This window comes from Lissotriton helveticus, chromosome 7, assembly GCF_964261635.1.
Source record: "Lissotriton helveticus chromosome 7, aLisHel1.1, whole genome shotgun sequence".
Classification (NCBI taxonomy): Eukaryota; Metazoa; Chordata; class Amphibia; order Caudata; family Salamandridae; genus Lissotriton; species Lissotriton helveticus.
In genome coordinates, this window is record NC_136068.1 from 1809755305 (window position 1) to 1809776355 (window position 21051).

Genomic DNA, 21051 nt, shown 5'->3' on the forward strand with positions numbered 1-21051 from the left:
TGGTAAAGTCCACATCCTCCGCATCTGCAACTTCTCAGTGGCACCAGAGTCAGCTGGAAACACCAAGGAGTGCAAAGTCTGCGATGCAAGGTGGTCCGTCTAGCACAACTCAAAGACATGCAAAGCAGCTTACCATTCCTAGCATGTTAAGGCAGGAGGGAAAGTACGAGCGGAACCACCCAGTAGCACGTTTATACAATGCCAAACTTGCGAAAATGTTAGCACTGGACCTTCTCCCATTTTCATTTGTTGAGGCTGTTGGATTTCTGGAATTAGTGGCAACCCTCTGCCCAAAATGGAACGTTCCCAGTCGCTACTATTTTGCCCGAGTGGCTGTTCCAGCACTACACCACGATGTGCTGGAATTGATTGGGAAAGCCTTACAACAGAGTGTTGTCCATTGTATCCACCTGACAACAGACATGTGGAGCAGTTGCGATGCTACAGATTTCATGTGCATCACCGCACACTGGATCTCTTTTGCAGGTGTTAAAGACAAGTTAACTTCAGGCCTCCGTGACGTTGCTGGAATTTTTAATGATACGCGCAGACATGCAACTATAGCCATGTTTGGTATGGACAAAAGTCATACTGCTGAAAACATTTTGTCTGACTTTAACGACAAGGTCTTTGAATGGCTGAAACCAAGAGGCCTTAAGATTGGTTTTGTTTCCACCGACAATGGCAGTAATGTAGTGAAGGCAATGAGAGAAGGACATTATTTCAGGGTACCCTGTTTGGCACACTGCATAAACTTAGTCGTGCAAGACTTTCTGAAAAATGAAGCCAAAGTCAGCAACATAATGGCCATCTGCAGAAGAATATGCACGCACTTTAACCATTCTTTCAAAGGACGGAAGCTGCTACGGGTCATTCAGCAAGAGCATAGGTTGCCAGTCAAAGCACTGATCCAGGAGGTCCCAACACGTTGGAACTCAACTTATTTTATGCTTGAGCGTCTCTTTGAGCAGTACATCCCACTGAATGCTTATGTCATGTCAAGAAGATTAGGGGATCCTACTGTTAATCTTAAAGCCCTGACCATTGAGATGTGGCAGTGGGACCTCATTAAATGCATCACAGAGATGCTACAACCCTTTGAGGTCTTCACACGTGCAGTTAGCAGGGAGGACTGTACTATGGGCCAAGCCATCCCATTGTTGTACATGCTTGAGCAACAGGTGAAGGAGGTCTGTCAAACATACGAAGGTGACGAACAAAAAGTTGATGCATATACCTTAGCCAAGGGCTTAGTCAACCGCTTGTGTGAAAATGTAAGGCTCAACAATATTGTGTCAGGTGAACATTACATAACTGCAACAATCTTGGATCCACGGTACAAATTATTTGTCAGCAGTAACGAAGTAATTCCATTTTCAGATGAGGATGTTGACAAGTACAAAACTTCCATAGCTGCGGAAGCTAATGAGTTAGAAACTGAACGGCTGTTACTTAAAGGCCTGCCACTGCCAGCCCAGGCCAGTCCAAGTACTCCTGACGCAAGTTCTTCACAGCATGAGAGCAGTGCGTCTGCTTTCCAGCAGGCACCAACAGTACCAAAAGCAGCACCTACACGATCTGATTCAGCAGACCCAACCAAAAGCATAACTGCTTTTTTTCTACAGAAAGGGATGGGTAAGTCCGTTGCTGTTGCAAAGGGAAAAGAGGACCAGCAAAGCCGAGCACCAATGAACATTGAGCGGATGGTTCAGGCCTATCTGGATGACACAACAGAGGTGTTCATGGAGCAAAGCCCATTGGTCTATTGGTATGAAAGAAGGAGACAGTGGCCAGTGCTGAGCAGGCTGGCGATAAAGTATCTGGCTTGTCCTGTAGCCAGTGTCTCCTCTGAGCGGGTTTTCAGTGCTGCTGGTGCCATTGTCACATCGAAAAGGACTAGTCTCTCCCCCAAAAGCGTGGAGCGGCTGACAATGATAAAAATGAATCAACGCTTCATACCACCAGACTATCAAGTACGTGAATCACCGCCGGATGAAGAAAGCGAGTGCGAAGAAGACGTCCTCACTACTGGGTTACATGACCTACTTCTGTCTGAACGCACAGAGTTTGAGGACGAGCTCCTCTTCCCTGACAACTAGGACAGGTATATTAAAGGAATGATGCAATGCATTGCATAGGATTGTTTAGCCGACTCTGAGCAAATGTGCATGGAATTAAATTATACTAGTAACTTCAGACTCACGTGATGGGCAATTTTCCCATGTTATTTAATAATATAAATTATTTATGCACTTGTGACCCTACTACTACAGGTGCAGTCAGTACTTAATTTATCGTTCGTAGTTCATGTTCATGTTGCACAACGTACATTTTTTTGTGAAACAGTCCCCCCTCCACCCCCCCAACAAACACAAATGAACTTCAAATGTTTTCTTGTGAAAATATCTTTGTTTTATTTTTATATTTTCATAATGATAATAGAAAAATAAAATATATAACAAATGTAACCCCCTGACCCAGAGCTGTCCCTACCCTCCCCTAACCCCAACCAAATTTCAACCCAAATGTACACCCCAACTCCCACATCCCACCCACCAACAAAAGGATTAAAAAAGGGGCAAAAAACAGGGTCCATTTCAAAGCCGGCGGGCTTTCAGGTGTTTGTCCACCATTATCTTCACACGCTCCTCTAGACCGTCCTCCAGCTTCTTCCGCTCCTCCTCCAACTTCGCTACCCGGCGGAGAATCTTTGCTTTGAAATCACGGCACCTACACTTGCATGCATGTTGTTGTTGTTGTGGGGGGGCCGCCGAAGATGTAACAATGCGGCGGCGGGCGGCTGCCTGACCACGGCGACGTAGTCCTGCAGGCTTGGGGCCCGGGGCATTGGAAGAGGCAGCAGCTGCTGCCGCCGCCTCCTCCTCCTCCTCCTCGGCCTGATCCACCAGCCGGCGGTAGGCCTCTACAATTGCCTGCAGTTTCCGCTGCCGGGCCCGGACTGCCAACTCCTTCCTTGTTGGTTTTTGGGAAGGAGTAACTATAAAGAAAGAAACAGAATTGTTGTAATCCAAACTCCCCGCAAATCAAGAACACAACATTGATTCAACACATAGTGGGCGGCACAGTAGCACTAGCAAGCAAGCTGAGTACCAGAAATTGTGTTGCGTCTATCTTGAACATTCTACAGCCTCTATTAATTTTTTGGACTTTTTGGCACGGCATTATGCCTGCCCTATTAGCATGGGTGTACTTCAACGGTCACACACATTAGAACGAACACCTGTCTTTTTCATATCTCCTTTTGTATTATATACTCTGATTCCGGGAAGGCGGGAACACTCTCAAAGTAACATTAATTAACAGGGGGCAGCTAGTAGCACATGTCTAGTAAAGACTATAATACTTTATACCGCGCAACAAACCTTATTTGGTTTGTGTTTCACCAGCAACGACCCATGCACCCAGTCGTCCCCTCCTTCCCTTGCCTTTGGGTTTGCCCAAAACACCGCTGCTGCTGAGACTATCCACTAACCACCGGTATTGGGTGTGTCTCCCAACCACGCTGGCAGCTGTGTTTTCCCCTTTACATGATTTAACAACAACCCATGCATCCGACTGCTATCAGCCACTTGCATTACTGTAGTGGTAATGCTTAGCATGCTAATGACAAGTAAAGGTAACATCATATATTTTCCAGTAGAGTACAGTGAGAAAGTTTTCCCCTCCCACCAAGTAATGCAGATCACTATTGAATGTAACTTACCATCGCCCGCCGCTGTTGGCTCCCCCCCCACTGCTGCTGGTGTAGGTGCCTCTGTTCCTCCTGTCCCCGCCGGGATCGCTGAAGCTGCGCCGCTGTCCCCGTCGGCACTGGTCGATGGTAAGGGTTCTGCACCTATAAAAATAAGTACACCTTTTTAGATGGATGCACAGCCCCCTTTCTACTTGTTCACCAAGAATGGAGTTCTTCAAAACAGTTAAGTACAACGTACGTAATCAGTATGAGTCCACATTGCATAGTACAGCAGAGTCACTACACATATTAGCATTCATTGTTATGGTATGGTACCCAAGCTCATCTCATCTGTCCTGCTACTCTAGTCCTTGGAAATTGGAAGTGAACTATGTAACCTTTGTACATCAATGTATCCAGTTTTGCGCATGTTAACTCGCAGCTTGTTGCGCAGTACGAGAAGACGCTCTGGGGCAACACATCATTGTTCAATGCATACACCTGAAGAGGTGGGAAAGTAAAAGGGCCCGTATTTAAGTTTTCTATGTGGATTGTGGAATAGAGTTTGCTTACAGGTTACAACTTCTTTTTAGCATGGCTGCATAAAACTGGCATAAATGTATTTCATACTGTCTAACGTGCACCACTTTTGTCATTATTTTTCGGCAGGTGAGAAGATTGCCTTCTACGAAGCGGACATTTCCATAGCTTACAAAAAAAGAGGAATATCTGACTAGTATACGTTGGTGAGAGGTCTCCGATAGTTGCCACATTTCCCTATTGTGCACTAGTAGCTGTACAAATGTTGATTACTTTATTATGCCTTTTTTAACTCTGGATTTTTTCTGGTGGGCCCTTCAACGTATTTGACGGAACAACTTAAAAACATTGATGTTACTTACTTACTTCTAACAAAATAAAGCTTTTGAATGACCACTTTGACTCTGAAGTTTATTTTCAGTGTCTGTTGTCTTAGAGACTCACACGAGTGAGTGAGCAAAAGGGGGTTTCTTAGGTAACGGTTTGTGTCCTAAAAGCATTCGGCATCTTGGTATTGGGGTTCAGGAGTGTGAATTGAATAATTGACCAATGACTCAGGCCATATAGGCTGACGTTCAGTGAATTGTGCGTTCCTCAGAGTTCTGTGACTGAGGTGTAAGTAAGGTCCAACCTGCCTATCAGTACCAACATCCAATTTTCGTGTGCATAGTTACATAGTTGTGTAATATGTATATAACTCCATAGGAGATAGAATACCCACAAGACTAGTAGTGGTATACTAACGTTTACAAAAATACTAGACAAACATCATTCTGGATGCATACTTGGTTGCTGTCAATTGCCAAAGCAGACACATTACAGAGGAAAAAACAAGCACTGTTGGACTTACTGGGGACAGCAGCAGGATCCTCAGTAGAGGAGCTCTGTGTAAGTGGTGGTTCACCCGCCGACTCGGTCCCTGTATTCTGCTTGCCCCTGGGTTCTGTGGTTCATGTAAAAAATAATAAACAAAGAGAAAAACATTGAGTGCTGTGAAACATAGACATCATTGCAAAAAACACTGCTACAGTGGAACAGAGCCGGAGGCAACAAATCCATGCCAGGGGCCGCAACACAAATATGTATCCATCCTTAGAGTATTATTAAATTAAGGATATCTATTGGTGCGGTGGCCCCTCAAGTTTGGTGCCCCTGTGCAGTTGCACAGCTTGCACATGCCCCCTAGAGCCGGCCCTGGCTGAGGTAAGAAGAACAAAGTAACGTTAGCATTCTTTGCAAGAAAAGGATTCGATTCATGCAGAAGAGAAGGCCGTGAAAAAAATGCTACAATATGCAAACTACGTACAATTATCCATCCACCGCTATTTCACTGACGGACAAAGGAAGGACAAGACTCTATTAATAGCATTAACTAACTTCAGTTCTCAACAATAAAGAAAATCTCACATCAATAAACAGCAACAGCTAGCGCCAAGTTGAAACAACACGCAAGAGCCAGTGAAGAAGAAGAACACTGTCATACAATGACAGTAGATATACCGGAATACATCGCAAATGTAACTAGGAGCAACAGTCATCGCGTTACTTATTCAGCCAATATTTACAAAGATACAATAACAATATTTATACAACTATATATATATATATATATATATATATATATATATATATATATATATATATATATATATATTCACTGAAAAAACCATAGGTTATAGACCATATATAGTTAGGGATTAGCATTTAAAAAACCTTATTTTACTCACACAAAACCATTGAAATTCCATATATAGTTAGTTGTACTAACTATATATCACGCACCCGCAATCCACTGCTGATGATGTCACATATTACATCATTCATGACATGGTCAGTGACATCACTGATGACATCACTGATGACATCTCAAATGACATCACTGATGACATCACTGATGACATCATCCAGTGACTGTGTGTTTCTGTAAAGTTTAAATATGTTTTACATATTGAAGAATGAGTAGATGTAGAAGTGTCTGGATGAAGGATTTAGTAGGTGCGTGACTGACTGTATGAGTGAGTGATTAAATGTGTCTCACTGAGTGCATGGGTTAGTGACTAAACTGTCTTAATTTGTGCATCATTATGTCTGTTGTTCTGTAAACTGCTGCATGTGTTGATCAGTAGCTATATGAGTAACTATATAGGTTATTGATTGGTTGCCCAAGCATTTGTATGGGAGACTGAGTGTGTGTGTGAGTGGCTGGGAAGTGTATGACTCTGTGCATAGATGTATGGGTTCAAAAGTGCATGTTGGAAACAGCTGTATGGGCGGTTGACTGTGTGCATGACTGTATTGGTGAGTGAATAGATATCTCAGTGCTACATGTCAAATTAAGTACATATGTAAAATACAGTACATGTGAGAGTTGACATATATAAATAACTGTGCATAAGAGCCAGTGAATGTGTGAGTGGCTGTATGGATCATTGTGAACTTGTATCCAGGATTGTATAAGTGAGTAAATATGTTTTAGTATTTGTTTGAATAAGTAAGTAAGGTGTGTTTAACTGTATAGTTAAGGAAATGGAGGTGTGATTGATTGTTTGCATGACTGTCTAGGTGTGTGTGTAACTTCATGGATGAGTGACAATCTGTGAGTCTGTGTTTACACTGAGTGTATCTAAGGTTATATTAGAGTCTGAAGAGGTTCATCGTATTATCACAACAGTGATGTCATCAGTAATGTCATTTGAGATGTCATCAGTGATGTCATCAGTGATGTCATTTGAGATGTCATCAGTGATGTCATCAGTGATGTCATTTGAGATGTCATCAGTGATGTCATCAGTGATGTCACTGACCATGTCATGAATGATGTAATATGTGACATCATCAGCAGTGGATTGCGGGTGCGTGATATATAGTTAGTACAACTAACTATATATGGAATTTCAATGGTTTTGTGTGAGTAAAATAAGGTTTTTTAAATGCTAATCCCTAACTATATATGGTCTATAACCTATGGTTTTTTCAGTGAATTTTTAAGGTTTTGTAAATGCTAATTCCTAACTATATATGGTCTATAACCTATGGTTTTTTCAGTGAATTTCATTGGTTTTTTAATAGCTAATATCAAAACCTTTACAATGTATTATTCTTTAAAAAGAAAAATATTTTTTACATGTTTTTTATACAATTTTTTTTGTATTTTTTTTGTTTCGCTCCCAGTACGCGTACCGGTTAGCTTCCCGTTAGCTCAATCCGGAGGCGCGACCCGGTACGCGAACTGGTAAACGTTCCTTTAGCGCACCTCTCGCGTTACAAAACAACATCGCGACGCTTCGCGTCAGCATGACGTTTCGCGTTCTCGCGTAATACGTCATATTACGTGCTACGTTCGCGTACCCGGAAGCGCAGCGGTACGCGAACCGGAAGCGATCCGCGGCGCGGCGCCGACCGCGTAATGTAAACATAGCAGGTCATGTGACTCGATAATAACACTTTTCATTGGTTCATTTCACTTTTGGTTTCCTAATGATGTAATACAAGGTCATGTGATCTAAAATGGACACTTTTCATTGGTTTAGAACTTTTGTTTTTCCCAAATGATGAAAACCCCTCCTTCTTTCATCACTCTGACTTTCATCTTGGTGAGAGAAAGACCCTTTATTGAGACTTTGTGATGGCTTCATTAGTAGCTTCAGCTGGTGCTAGCCCACCACCTCCACCAAATCCAAGAAAGAGAGGACCACCTGCAGAAGTAATTCTGCAAGAAGAGGAAGAACAGGAAGAGGAGGAAGAGGAGGAAGAGCATGAGTTTTTGCCAGAGGAGCCCAGGAGGTACAATCGACAGGAGAATTATATCTGGCAATTCTACAGAATTCCTGAGGGGCAAAAGAAAGTGAATGCTCGTTACGTGTTTTGCCGCATATGCGGTGACAGATTGTCAAGGGGCACTGATAAAAAATATAGTTATGGCAATCATACTATGCATCGGCATATGAGTAGGTGGCACCCAAATAACTATAGTGCTGCCCAGCTACGTGACCAACAACAAAATCCCCTCCAAATGGCAAGAAGATCGGTGGTTCCAGAGGTGTCGGGACCAGAGGCGAGGGAGGTGATTGCAAACATCCAAATGTTGTTTGGGCACGTAAAACAAGTGTGCGTGGAATGTGGCGCTTTCATCTGCTACAGAGAAAGTAGCATCACTTTGATTTTGCGAGCAATTCAAAATCATATTAATGTTTGCACAAGACGCACCAAAAAATAAATTCTTTTTTTTTTTTGCTCCTGTTGAGCCCTTTATAATGGATCGTTTTTGTTTCCCCCCCCCCCAAAAAAACCAAAAATTTTTTAAAAACGTTCAGAAAATACAAAAAAAGTAAAAAAATGTTCAAAAAATACTAAAAAAAATATAAAACAACAAAAACATAAAAAAAAAGTTCTTTTCAGAACTAACTCCCCATTATAAAAAAATTGGTAGAATATTTGGAACTCTGCCAACCTGTATTTCTCTTAGTTCGCTCCCGGAGCGCTACCCGGTACGCGTACCGGAAGCTAACCAAAAAAATATTTTTTAAAAAAGAACAGTAACTATAAGGGAAGGAAATACACAGTTATGTTAAAAGAAAGACAGCTCTAGGGAGTAAACTAAGGATACTGTTACCTACAATCCACTGTTGATGATGTCACATATTACATCATTCATGACATGGTCAGTAACATCAACAGCAGTGGATTGTAGGTAACAGTATCGTTAGTTTACTCCCTATAGCTGTCTTTCTTTTAACATAACTGTCTATTTCCTTCCCTTATAGTTACTGTTCTTTTTTAAAAAACATTTTTTTGATCAGTCATAAACAGTGACATTAATAGAAACAGAGAGAGTGAACAAGAGTGAAGAACTATGGTCCTCCTCAGCCACCCTCAGAAAACCAAGGGGGTCAAGATACATCTACCGTGCCCCCTTCTACCTATTCTGAACATTATTTGCCCTCCATCTTGTATCTTGATTCGAACGAAACACAAAATGGTGGACTGCCATAACGCTGCTGGTTTGCGAACCGGGCAACTTCCCAGGAAGCGGTCCCCAAAAAAAAAAAGTTGGGAAAGTAATTCACAGACACTAAGAGTAATAGAGATGGAGTGAGTGAACAAGACTGAGGAACTATGAGAACAGAGGGACTGAGAAAAAGAGTGGAAGGAGTTGAGTAAATAGGTAATAGAGAAAGGAATGAGGAAAGTAGCAAAGGCAGGAAACTGAGGATTAAAGAAGTGAAGCAGTGGATCTAATAGTAGGTGAATGTGATAGAAATGTAACGAAAAGAGTACAACTATTTACCTTGTAATTGCCGTTAAATTAATCACATTTTATTTCTATACTTTCAATCTGTGAAAGAGAGAACCAACATTTGAAAAAAATTAAAATATGTATTTAAAAATTACAAACGACAAGGGAAAATATTGAAGGACAAATAGTTTTTCAACAACTTTGACACTGACAGAAGCTTCTGCTTCTCCAGGTCCTCTACACAATGCTAAAGATATACATTTTAAACTAACAGTATCTTGATGCAGATGAAGTGAGGCCTATCTTAAAACATGGTGCATCTTTTGCATTGCTCTTGTTTCAGAAAAGTGTCGCTTCAGTATGCCAATAACATGTCTCCTATCCAGAGATTTGTTTGAGGTGAGGCCTACTCAGAGTTCAAGATGAGATTTACACTTGTTGAAGTGTACAGAGGAGATAATATCTGTGAAAGTCTACTAATGAAGTGAGTCATGTCCACTGCACTCTTCAACAAAGTAGAAACCTCCTATGTTTCCCTGGACAGACCTAAACTTGATCTGCACAATGTGATTCGTAATGATAGGAAACTCAGGTGATGTAATTGAAATATGTGCAATTTATTTTGCTCATTTCACAATCACATCACTTGTGTTTCCTTTGCTTAGGTATCTCATTGTGCAGATGTAGTCCAGCATATGAAAGAATACGTAGAAGTGCAGCACTGCATACAATAAATTTAACACTTACAGAAAACTCACCTTCTCCATGCCTCCTACACAGTTCTACATATACATCATAAATGCAAACAGTACAGAATTAATTATACATGTTAAATGGTTTATTTTTGCTGTTCTCAGAATGTATCAAAATTCACTAAAAACAGTGACTTGAAGGTATTCATCATGTAACAGCGGGGAAAAAAAAACACAATCAAAATGATTGTGTTTAAAAAACCCATACAACATCAGAAAATAAAATTCAGAACTCCTTAAAGTTAACTTACTTTCCATGACGTCCAAGGATGTCCTATGAACAGCTTACACTCTTTTGTGCTGTTATTACTTTCAGCCCGCCACTTTCTGAAAGAAAACCTCCATCGTTTTTAAAAACACGTTACATGCAATAAATGACTTCTTGCTCTCTACCACTATTTTCCACAAGGCCAAATCTAGTCAGAGATATTTATAACTCTTGGATTTCTTGTAAGCCAATCCCATCATTTGGCATTTCCGCAACTTTCAGAATTAAAATGTTGAAGATCATTTTCACAATCCTGGAATAGTAATATCTTCCCCTTCTTGGTCAGTCATGTTCTACATTTCCTATGACACTGATACTGCTTAATATGAAGCAGACTTACACTACCTCTATGAGTACTACAATTATTTAATTCTCTACATCACTTTTAATCACAAAGCAATGTAAAACAGTAGACAGCATTGCAGACTTACATTCCCTCTACTCCATGTTTTGATTGGCTGCTTCAATTAGCTTATGAAAAGAAACAGTTTTTCTGAACTCATTTAAAGTGCACATACATCTCCATGATGTCCAATCCTTTGATTAGAAGTTATGTCTCTGAACTACACTTATCCTCAAGGCCAAATTGTGTAGGAGCCATTAGAACTTCTTGAAATTCCACAGATCATATCCCGAGATTATTTTCCTAAAATTTTGGTTTTAAAAACTCCAGGTAAGAGTTTTTAAGGTCATACGGCAATTTTTTTTTGAAAATTAAAACAGAATCATTGCAGAATGACCAGCCATTTCTAGACTTTAAATAAGCTGTGTAATGTCCTGATGATATTGAAGGGCCGTCATGATATATAATTGCTGTAGTTACAAAAGTCCTTCCTGATATTGACAACTGCGAAGCTACAAATTTTTTTATTAAAGTTGTCAATTTTGTTCCATCAGGCCTACATCGTTGGAACATTAAAATGACGTACTGGCCATATGTTCGTATAAATAATGTGGACATCATTTCAGATTTACATTGGCTACACTCCATGTTGTGATTAGCAGCTTTTACTAGCTTATTAAAGGAGACTGATTTACTGTCTGGCAAAGTTAAATATATAAATCTTTCTGAGTCTACACTAGTAGTACTTGATACCATACAGTTCTCGCAGTCATGCTGCCATTGATAAGAAAGCCCAAACAGCTGATCTACATCTACACCTTCAGCATGTAATACATCAAGCATATACATTAAAAACTCCTGACAATCTTGCTGAATATTTTGAGAGAATTGTGTTTGCCCTGAACATCTGTCTAACAGGTTTCGAATTTCAGACACACTTTCTATTTTTGTTCTATCTGTGCTACATTTCTCTAACACAGAATTCAACAAACTGCAAAATCTTTGATCAGAATTGACCACAATCTCTTCTTTTACATTTTTTAGAGAAAACAAAACATTAATTACTACATTAGCATAGCAGTTGACACCAGAACTGTTTTCAAACTGAAAACCAACAACATCTTCAACAGAATCCTCTTTGTTTCTGCTTGTAATTTTAGGTTCATTCACTTTTTGTCTTTTTGCTACAACCTCCCCAGTATTGTTCTCATTTCTTCGTTTCCGGCCTACCAGACGTTTCTCAAACAAAGGAAACTGAGGCAAATGTGGCGCATACTCTCTTCTTAACCTATTGTATTCCTTAACACAATCTAGATCTGCACAAATGTTTCTGACATCACACTCAATCAAGTACAATCCCGATAAAGTTCTAACTCGTGACAATGCCACATATGCCATACCCTCCTTGAACACAGAACTGCCAATATTCACCAATGCAGTGTCTACACTTAAACCTTGCGATTTATGAATTGTCACCGCATATGCCAAGCAAACAGGGAACTGCTTACGGCGAACATATAAGTCTTTTACAAGCAAAAATCTAGCAGAACAACGAGCAATTAGCTGTACTTCCTCAATGCCATCAAATTTAATTTTTAAAAATTCAATTCCATCTCTATTTCTGTATTTCACAAAATCAACAACATTACCCATTGATCCATTTACCAGACCTCTTTCAACATGTAAATTCCTTCTTAAAATTATACGGCAGTTCAAGCACACATTCAGAGTCTTTTCAAAACCTGCAGTTTTAGATATAGTCTTCTCTAATGAATCCAATTTTGATTTCAGATTCTCAGACAAAATAATTGTTGATCCCATATGCTCTACTCTATCAATAGCTTCCACTTTCACAATCTCTTGCTTTTCTAAATGCAACATTTTGTTGTTAAATTTGGCACATTCTGCAAGAGTTGGCATCAAACATATTCCAGATTTCTTATCAGTAATTTTCTGAAAAATATTCTCAGGCACAACATCTTGTTCTGGATATAAATTTGACAGTAATCGTGCATGTAAAGCTTCTTTCCCATGCTCGGTCACTTTTCCAATTCTAACATCTTGTAGAATAGTCTTGTAAACTTCATCCTTTGCCTGACGCATATTTTCATGCAGTTCAGCATAATTGAAGTTTAACCATATATTGACGTTGCCAATGCTGCCTAGGCACTTCCTGGTATCTTCATGCGTGAGCATTTTGAACACAGGTTGCCCTTTCACTGGTGTCAGCTGCAGAAGATCTCCGAAAACAATGATGTGTTTGCCACCAAATAACACATCATACTCTGTTTTGAGAACTTCTTGCATCCTCAAATGCACAAAGGCAAGCATGACATTGGAAACCATGCTTACTTCGTCAATGATAAGAAGTTTCATTTTCCTCAAGATTCTTGAAACTTCAAAACAAGCATCTCCAGATAGCTTGTGATATTCTAATTTGTTGTCATGCTCCACTGGCAGCATCAGTAAACGATGTAAAGTAATCCCTTTAATATTATGTGCTGCCAGTCCAGTTGGAGCAGTGACAACACAAGACAGCGATGACTCTGTCCTTTCCTGCAAATAGCATGAAATTGCTTTAATGAGGAAACTTTTTCCAGTTCCCGCTTCTCCACTCACGTACAGTCGGACAGGCTTCAACGACGTACATGAGCACTCTTTCTTATCATGACTTAATCCATGATCAATTTGCATGGTAACTTCGTCATATATTTTCCTCTGCTCAACGTTGAGTTGCCTTTCCAACTCTTCTAAGTTAACCGCATCCTCTTGAGCATGTGCCATGGCTCTTTCCACCTCATTCATAGCAGTGGCAGCTTCATTTTCAATAAGAGGTCCTCCTAGTGGATCCTGACTCAATGAAGCAGAACTCTGACTGTCCTGAGAACTGTCTCTGGCAATCTCGGCTGCAATCGTTGCTTCCTGCTCAATTTCCGCATTCAACATTTCTACATATTTGGGAAAAGCAGGACATTCTATGGTCTCCTTGGCGGCATTGAAAGAGTCTTCATAACAGAGGAAATCTCCAAGCAGTTCCTCTTCTGCACGCCAAGGCTTGAAAAGTTGCAAAAGTGCTAAATAGAAAAACTCCTTTTTTTCAGGAGATTCGCCACTCAATTTTCGATGGTTTATCAAGTGGCATTTTCTTTGCTTCACCAGACATCCCTCACTTCCTATTACAGCATACACTCCTTTCTCAGTATCTTCTTTGATGTTCCTCTTGAACATGTAATTTTGCAGAACCTCATACAGACAAACATTCTCTAGGTGACTGCTTCGATTTGGATAATATGTATCCAACATGTTTGTCTTCAAAATGTCGGTACTGTTTGGCTCCTTTTCCGCCAAATACTCAATTTCCCGCACAGGTTTGAGAACTCGATTACGCGTTGCAGCAAGACCAAGACTCGCCCAAACGATACTCCTGGACTTGGCATAGAGACTTGCTGAAGACAACCGGTCAGAACATTCGTACGCTCCGATTTCTCGATGCGACAACATCTTCAGACTGAAACTGTACAACTTCTTGCTGAGGCTCTTTTCATGGGAAATGTCCTCCCACATATCCTTCAATTCTGTCTTCTCTTTTTTGGTGATGTAAGACGTCACATACCGAGCCACAGCCATACAGTTATCAGCCACAAACTGTATATCCATGTTAGCATTCCACATGGACAAAATCACCGGGTTGTAGTCGTTGATGTACTTGGACTCTTCGTTCCTCTTCAAATTGTAAGTGTTTTTAGGTGATTTCTTCATGACATTGTGTCGCAGCGAAGACATCAAACTGTTTACTCTTCCTTTAGAAATCACCGGTCGTGGAAAGCCGAAACGACATTTAGTGTAGAACTTGTCCTTGTTTCGGAATTTACGACGGCAGTACTTTCCACATCGATGGCTTTGGAAACGCAGAACTTTTTCTCTTAGGCTTTTCTTCTCCTTTGCGTTTGGAACAGCACACGTAGAATACTGTTGGATGAAACTCATCACTGAGTCATCTGGATCCGTTCCAAATTTAGGTGCATCCTTGATCCACAGCAACATATGTATATGAGGAGCACCTCTTGCTTGGTACTCCTTTCTCCAGAAGAAATCCAACACCTCTCCAAGAGGTGGATTCTTCTTATTCATGATGAAAGACATCATAGCTTCAAATCTATGATTGAAGTACCTACATACATTGACTGGATCCAAAGAGCACAGTTCTCCGGGTGTCTTGAATTCGATGTTTTCTACGTTAGCATTTGCCTCTCGTAGAAATTCAAGTAAGTCTTCCCAGCCATACTCGGCACAGCTCAGAGTGAGGAACCATGTGGGAGTACCTAAGTTCCTCAGCATACATTTTAAATCACCATGACGACGGTACCAGTACTCATTAGTACCACGCTGACACGCCATGAGATTAATCAGGTGAGAATCCAAAATACTATCTTGGACATTCACTTTATCCATAAAATCACTTGCCGAGATGTTTTGCATGTGTATACCACTTTTCAAGATGTGGTTCACTGCATATGACAGTCCAGACAGATCGCTTTCAAACAGGAGATGAAACAAATAAGGAATGCATTGTCGAAACCTAGCATCTCCTGCATACAATCGCAAAGTCCGGTATTCAGAAGCAGGAATTTGATGAGGTCGCTCATCATATCTTCCTCCCTGACCTGTTGGAAAAAGCTGTGGGAAACACCGAGCTTCCAAACTTTCCTCCCAAACACTAATGGGACTCCCTTTGGCTTGTTTCATTTGAAACAACTCAATAGCATTCCCCATGACTTCCTTTGAATGCAAAGGATGAACACTATAATGTTCATATATTTCCTCACTAGTAGAGGGTTCTACTTTCTCAATTTGACCAGCACACAAATCGCTATCCTCTTCCTCACTTACTTCCTCTTCTGCAACATATACATTCTTATAGTATTTATTATTTTTTTTCAAATACAATGTTGCCTTTTTAACTTTCCTAACATCTACTAAATCTTGCCATATTTTCTTATTCTTTGTCGGAACCCCATTAACTAAGATAACCAGAGGTTCCTCTTCCACTTTTTCTACTCCAATTGTGTTAATGTTTTTCTTCAAATCTAGAGGCAAATAAACAACTCTTCCCTTTAATCCTCTCTGTAAATCTGATGGAGGCAATTTCCCTGTCTTTGGCTCCATTCTTACAATAGCCTGAAAGGGATGGATACTTTGAATCAAAATAGATTCATAAGTATTTAAATCCTTCAATTCAGAAGGAATCTCAACCAATTCCAGATTATTATGAACTGCTCTAGCAGGCATCTGGTTTTGTTTTAATTTGTTACAACAATAAGTACACACACGTTGATCCAATCCCAAATCAAAACAATTTTCTACCATCAAGTATGTTGCAAAATCCTTCCATTCACTATTATTTTCCCTTTCACTTTTTGCATATAAATCCACTAACTTAGTCTGATTCTTATAATAAGTGCGTCGACAACACACACAAGTGAAATTAGGCCTCTCACTTGATTTCATGTCAAACGTCGCAATTTCCCTCTGGAAATTATCTGTACTGGAAACATGTACAGTATCTTCCAAATGACCCTCTATTTCTTGCTCAATTTCAACATTCTCCTCTTTACTTCCAAAGTAACAAAACTCAATTTCTTCACATATATTCCTCACATCTATTTCAGAACCATGCAAAAGAGCAGCGCATAATTGTTTCAGCATAATTGCTGGACTCTTAGCATAATACAACAGTCTAACTAACTTCCTCACTTTGTTATGATGCACTGCTAGCATCCTGAAATGATGAAAAACACTCTGGCATACTCTCCTGGAAAGACAAGCCAGTGAATGACCATGCAAACCTGTCACTTCTCTCACTCTGCAAGGATCTAATTCTTGCAACAACCTCATTTTCTGCTTCAAACTTTTCTTGTTAAATGACCGTACAAAATCACAAAGCAAATTGATGGAATCCTGTCGCACACTGCAAATACTACTACACTTCCAGGTGTACACAGGACCCTTAGCACGTCTTCCTAAAACCTCATTACCTAACAACTCTTCTGCCTCTGTTGTCACAAGTTTTTCTTTTTCAACTGGACAACCATCTTTCACTTCATAAGCACGACCACTGATGTCAACTGCATGCACCAAATCATTATCCTGGAAATAACTCTCTTCATTAAAAAATGCCTCACAGCTTGAACTATGTATCCATTCTCCAGAAAAAACTTCACAAAAATTACTACGATTAACTATTCTCTTCCATCTACTATTTCTTTTGAAATCAAAAATTGCCTTGTTTAGCTTCCTAATTCTATTGATTATCAAAATAAATAACTTACGTTTAATTTCAAAAGCCTGATCAATAACTTTCTCAACTTTTTTTTTTCTCCTATAAAAAACTAATTTCTGTTGACCTTTCTTAATATTTTTTAACAAATTGCCAATTATCCTGTTACGGAACATTCGTTTACGAATCTCCGTAAACTGTTGTTTCCTTCTACTATCATGCACAGATTTATCTCTTGCTTTAGCAGTAACATTTTCATTTGTCCTTTTCTTTCCATTTGATTTACTTGTGTTGTTATGGATTGAAACATTTTCTGTACTAATATTTTTTTTATTAGAAATATTTTTTATGAAATATTTAGAGCTCTTACCCGGTGCTTTCTTCATCGCTTGAGAAATCTTTTTGTTAGAGGACTGCTGCATTTTTTTTTTCTCCTGCTGTCTTTGACGTTTTGCAGCCTTCATCTCTCTTATTTTTGTAGGCATAGTTGAATCTGAGGAAAAATATAATAAAAATGTTATTAAACATTATTATCAAACAGTAAATCAGTAATAGTGATCAAAAACATAACACACTACTTGACATTTTAAATAGAAGATTTTTTAGTCCTTGCAAATTTACAATACAGAAATAGCAGAAAAGAAATGAGATTTATATTTATGTTACCTATGCTATTTTATATGTGAATCTGATCTAATTTTATGAGCATATTTTAATATTTTATTGAAGACACTACACATAACCTGTTTTTGAAGGTGTCTTTATTTTTAAATTAAACGGTTTACCTTTTTACTTTTTATTGATTATAAATTTTAAAAATAAATGTTTATAATTCCAAAGGCTCAAGCAGGTCAGCTTCCCATCCTATATCATATAATTCGGACAAATCTGCATCCTCATCACGCTCTTCTTCATCCTCAGGATTTAAATCATCCAATGGATCAACATCCACTGATGTTTCAATTACAAGTTCAATGATGAGGTCAAAATCAACTGATTGCAGATTGTCGCTCATGTTGAGGTTGTCTTTATCTTTAAAGAAAGACAACAACAATGAGATGTTGCAGAGTAAGAGACAAATCTCACAGATTATAATAGTAAAATTATTTAACAAGAGTAACATTTTGCAGCTATTATTTAGCCATGTCCAGCGATGCTGAGCAGGTGAAGCCTATGTCTAATTTTTCACTGAACAGGACTCATCTGTTCTTAACCTTGGATAAGCCTCAACGACTCTGTTTCCCCTGCACATACTCAAATGTTAAAGTGCAGATTTATATTAAATGGCACATCCCCAGGCATGCACCAGTTAATGTGCACCACTGCTTTACCACCCATGGTGTGCCGCATTTACAATCAGATAGGAGAAAGCTGCTTCAAAACCCTGCGCCTGCTTGAAGCTGGCATAGGTCTTGACGCAGCATTGTATAGATGGGGCACCCCTGATCCTTGCTGGAGCTGCATCGCACTTACGATACAACTCCAGCAATGCGCCACCTTTACAGCACAGATGCGTCACGCATCTGTGCCTTTTTTGCCCCATGCTGCGCCGCATTGTAAATGCAGCACACCATGGGTGGCGGAACAGTGGCGCAGGATGACTGTCACATCCCTGGGGATGCGCCACTCATCATAAATCTATCCCTAAGCTTCTTATCTTGTTACAGATGAACTGCCATATGTATCATCAAAATATTTTACATATTATAAATAGCAAATTTTAAGGAATAAATAGCGATTCTTTACTATTCCTAATTTGCAATGAGCAAATTGCTAATTGCAAATTACCCATTCATTTCCATAGGCTAGGAGGCTCATAGGAATTAATGTTGCAAGTTGTGATTAGCAATTAGCTCATCACAAAATAGGATTTTTTTCAAGCGTGCAGGGGTATCTCAAGAACACCCTGCTGCACCCCTGAAAAAGAAATTTGGGAGCACATGGCACACCTACATGCCCTAATGGCATGTATGGGCGTCATATGGGACCTTTTTTTTTTAAAAAAAAAAATGCTTTTTGAAAAGAATTCGCAAATTACCACAAACTACAAGTTGGTGGTAGTTTCCAAATCCTTAATATCATTTTTTACATATTTTTTTTTTATACATTGCATTTAAGGAATCACAAATTTTGAATTATTGACATTTTAAGTAATTTCCACATGTGCACTGTTTTCTAAATATAATTTGAAAATCGTTTTTGGGGAAAAGTAATGGTTTGCAAATTTATGACAAGGACATAATGGTGTATGCTTCTCTATAAGGCATTTCAGTATCTCTAATGTCATTTTTCCCATATTACATTATAAGACCTTTCCCCATGAAGCACATTCCTTGTAAATATGCTCCCACCAGTGCATTGCAAATTTAGATTTTGACTGTTTCAGACACATAGCCATGTTGAAAGTGACCCAAAAAAATTGCAAACGTTTTAAAAAAAAACATTCATGTGTCTTAATGACATTTTAAGTCATTTCCCCATGGACAATGTTTTCTAAGTGGCACAAAAGAGGTATACACCTATCATAAATCTGTCCCTAGAATTATAAATGATTAAATCAGGATGACAATAAGATGTGGCCTATCCAGAGGTTTGTTTAAGGTGAGGCCTACTCAGGATTGCAGATTAAAGTTATGCTTGATGAAGAATACAGAGGAGATAATTTATTGTAAAGGCCTACCAATGAAGTAAGTGATTTCTACTTCATTGCACCAGTCATCATAAATGTATCCATAAGCTTCTTATCTTGTTAGACATCAACCGCCATATGTATCATATAACTATTTTGCATTTCCAAAAAAGCGAATTTTAAGGAATAAATAGCGATTCTTTACCATTCCAAATTTGCGATGAGAAAATTGCTAATTGCAAATTACCCATTCATTTCCATGGGCTAGGAGGCTCATATAAATGAAGGTGCAATTTGCGATTAACAATTTGCTCATCACAAATTAGGAATTTATTCCAAAAGTGCAGGGGTGTCTCAAGAACACCCTGCTGCAACCCTGAGAAAGAAATTTGGGGGCATATGGCGAACATAAATTTTAACAACATTCCTTTACCTCAAAAACGATTTTCAAATCATAACTTCAAAACACTACACATGGGAAAATTACTTAAATTGTCCTTAAGACACATAAAAGCGTATTTTGATTGGCTTTCCTGCATGGTAGGGTCACTTTTAACATGGCTATGTAACATAAACATTCAAAATCAAAATTTTCAATGTACAGGTGGGAGCATATTTACAAGCAATTTGCGCCACAAAGAAAGGTCTGACATTAAAATGGGAAAAATAACATCAGGGACAGTCAATTGCCTTATAAAGAACCATACACCATTATGTCCTTCTCATGAATTTAAAAACAATTCCTTTTTCCCCAAAACGATTTTCAGATCATAATTTCAAAAAACTGCACATGAGAAAATGACTTAAAATGTCATTGAAACACATGAAAGCGTTTTTTTATTGGCTTTCCTGCATGGTTGGTTCACTTTTATCATGGCTATGTAACACAAACATTGATAATTAAAATTTTCATGCACATGTAAGAGCATATTTACAAGCAATTTGCGCCACAGAGAAAGGTCTTACACTAAAATGATAAAAATAACATCAAGGACAGTCAATTGCCTTATAAATAACCATACACCATTATATCCTTGTCATGATTTTAAAAACAATTCCTTTTCCACAAAAACGATTTTCAAATCATAATTTCTAAACACTGCACATCAGAAAATGACTTAAAATGTCATTAAAACACATGAAAGCATTTTTTGATTGGCTTTCCAGCATGGTTGCGTCACTTTTAACATGGCTATATAACAAAAACATTCAAAATCAAAAATTTCCATGCACATGTGAGAGCATATTTACTAGCAAATTGCGCCACATAAATCATAATTTTCTCCTTAAAGCACACTATTCTCTATCTAAA

At 39.0% G+C, this 21051-nt stretch overlaps 2 protein-coding genes across 2 annotated transcripts in view; one reads left to right on the plus strand and one right to left on the minus strand.

Annotated features, from left to right (window-relative positions):
* The first annotated feature begins 995 nt into the window (after window positions 1–995).
* Window positions 996–4622, plus strand: LOC144769721 (putative protein ZBED10P). Its single transcript, XM_078653901.1, has 2 exons — window positions 996–2104; window positions 4364–4622. The coding sequence occupies exon 1, from the start codon at window positions 996–998 to the stop codon at window positions 2097–2099; it is 1104 nt and encodes a 367-aa protein (XP_078510027.1). The 3' UTR covers window positions 2100–2104; window positions 4364–4622.
* Window positions 2379–21051, minus strand: part of LOC144769722 (uncharacterized) — a 36920-nt gene continuing 18247 nt past the window's right edge. Inside the window, exons 3-5 of the mRNA XM_078653902.1 lie at window positions 5085–5177; window positions 3725–3856; window positions 2379–2998 (exon numbers count right to left, since the gene is read on the minus strand). Of these exons, the coding sequence (XP_078510028.1) occupies window positions 2598–2998; window positions 3725–3856; window positions 5085–5177 (626 nt within the window). The 3' untranslated portion in view covers window positions 2379–2597. The remainder of the gene's footprint in view (window positions 2999–3724; window positions 3857–5084; window positions 5178–21051) is intronic.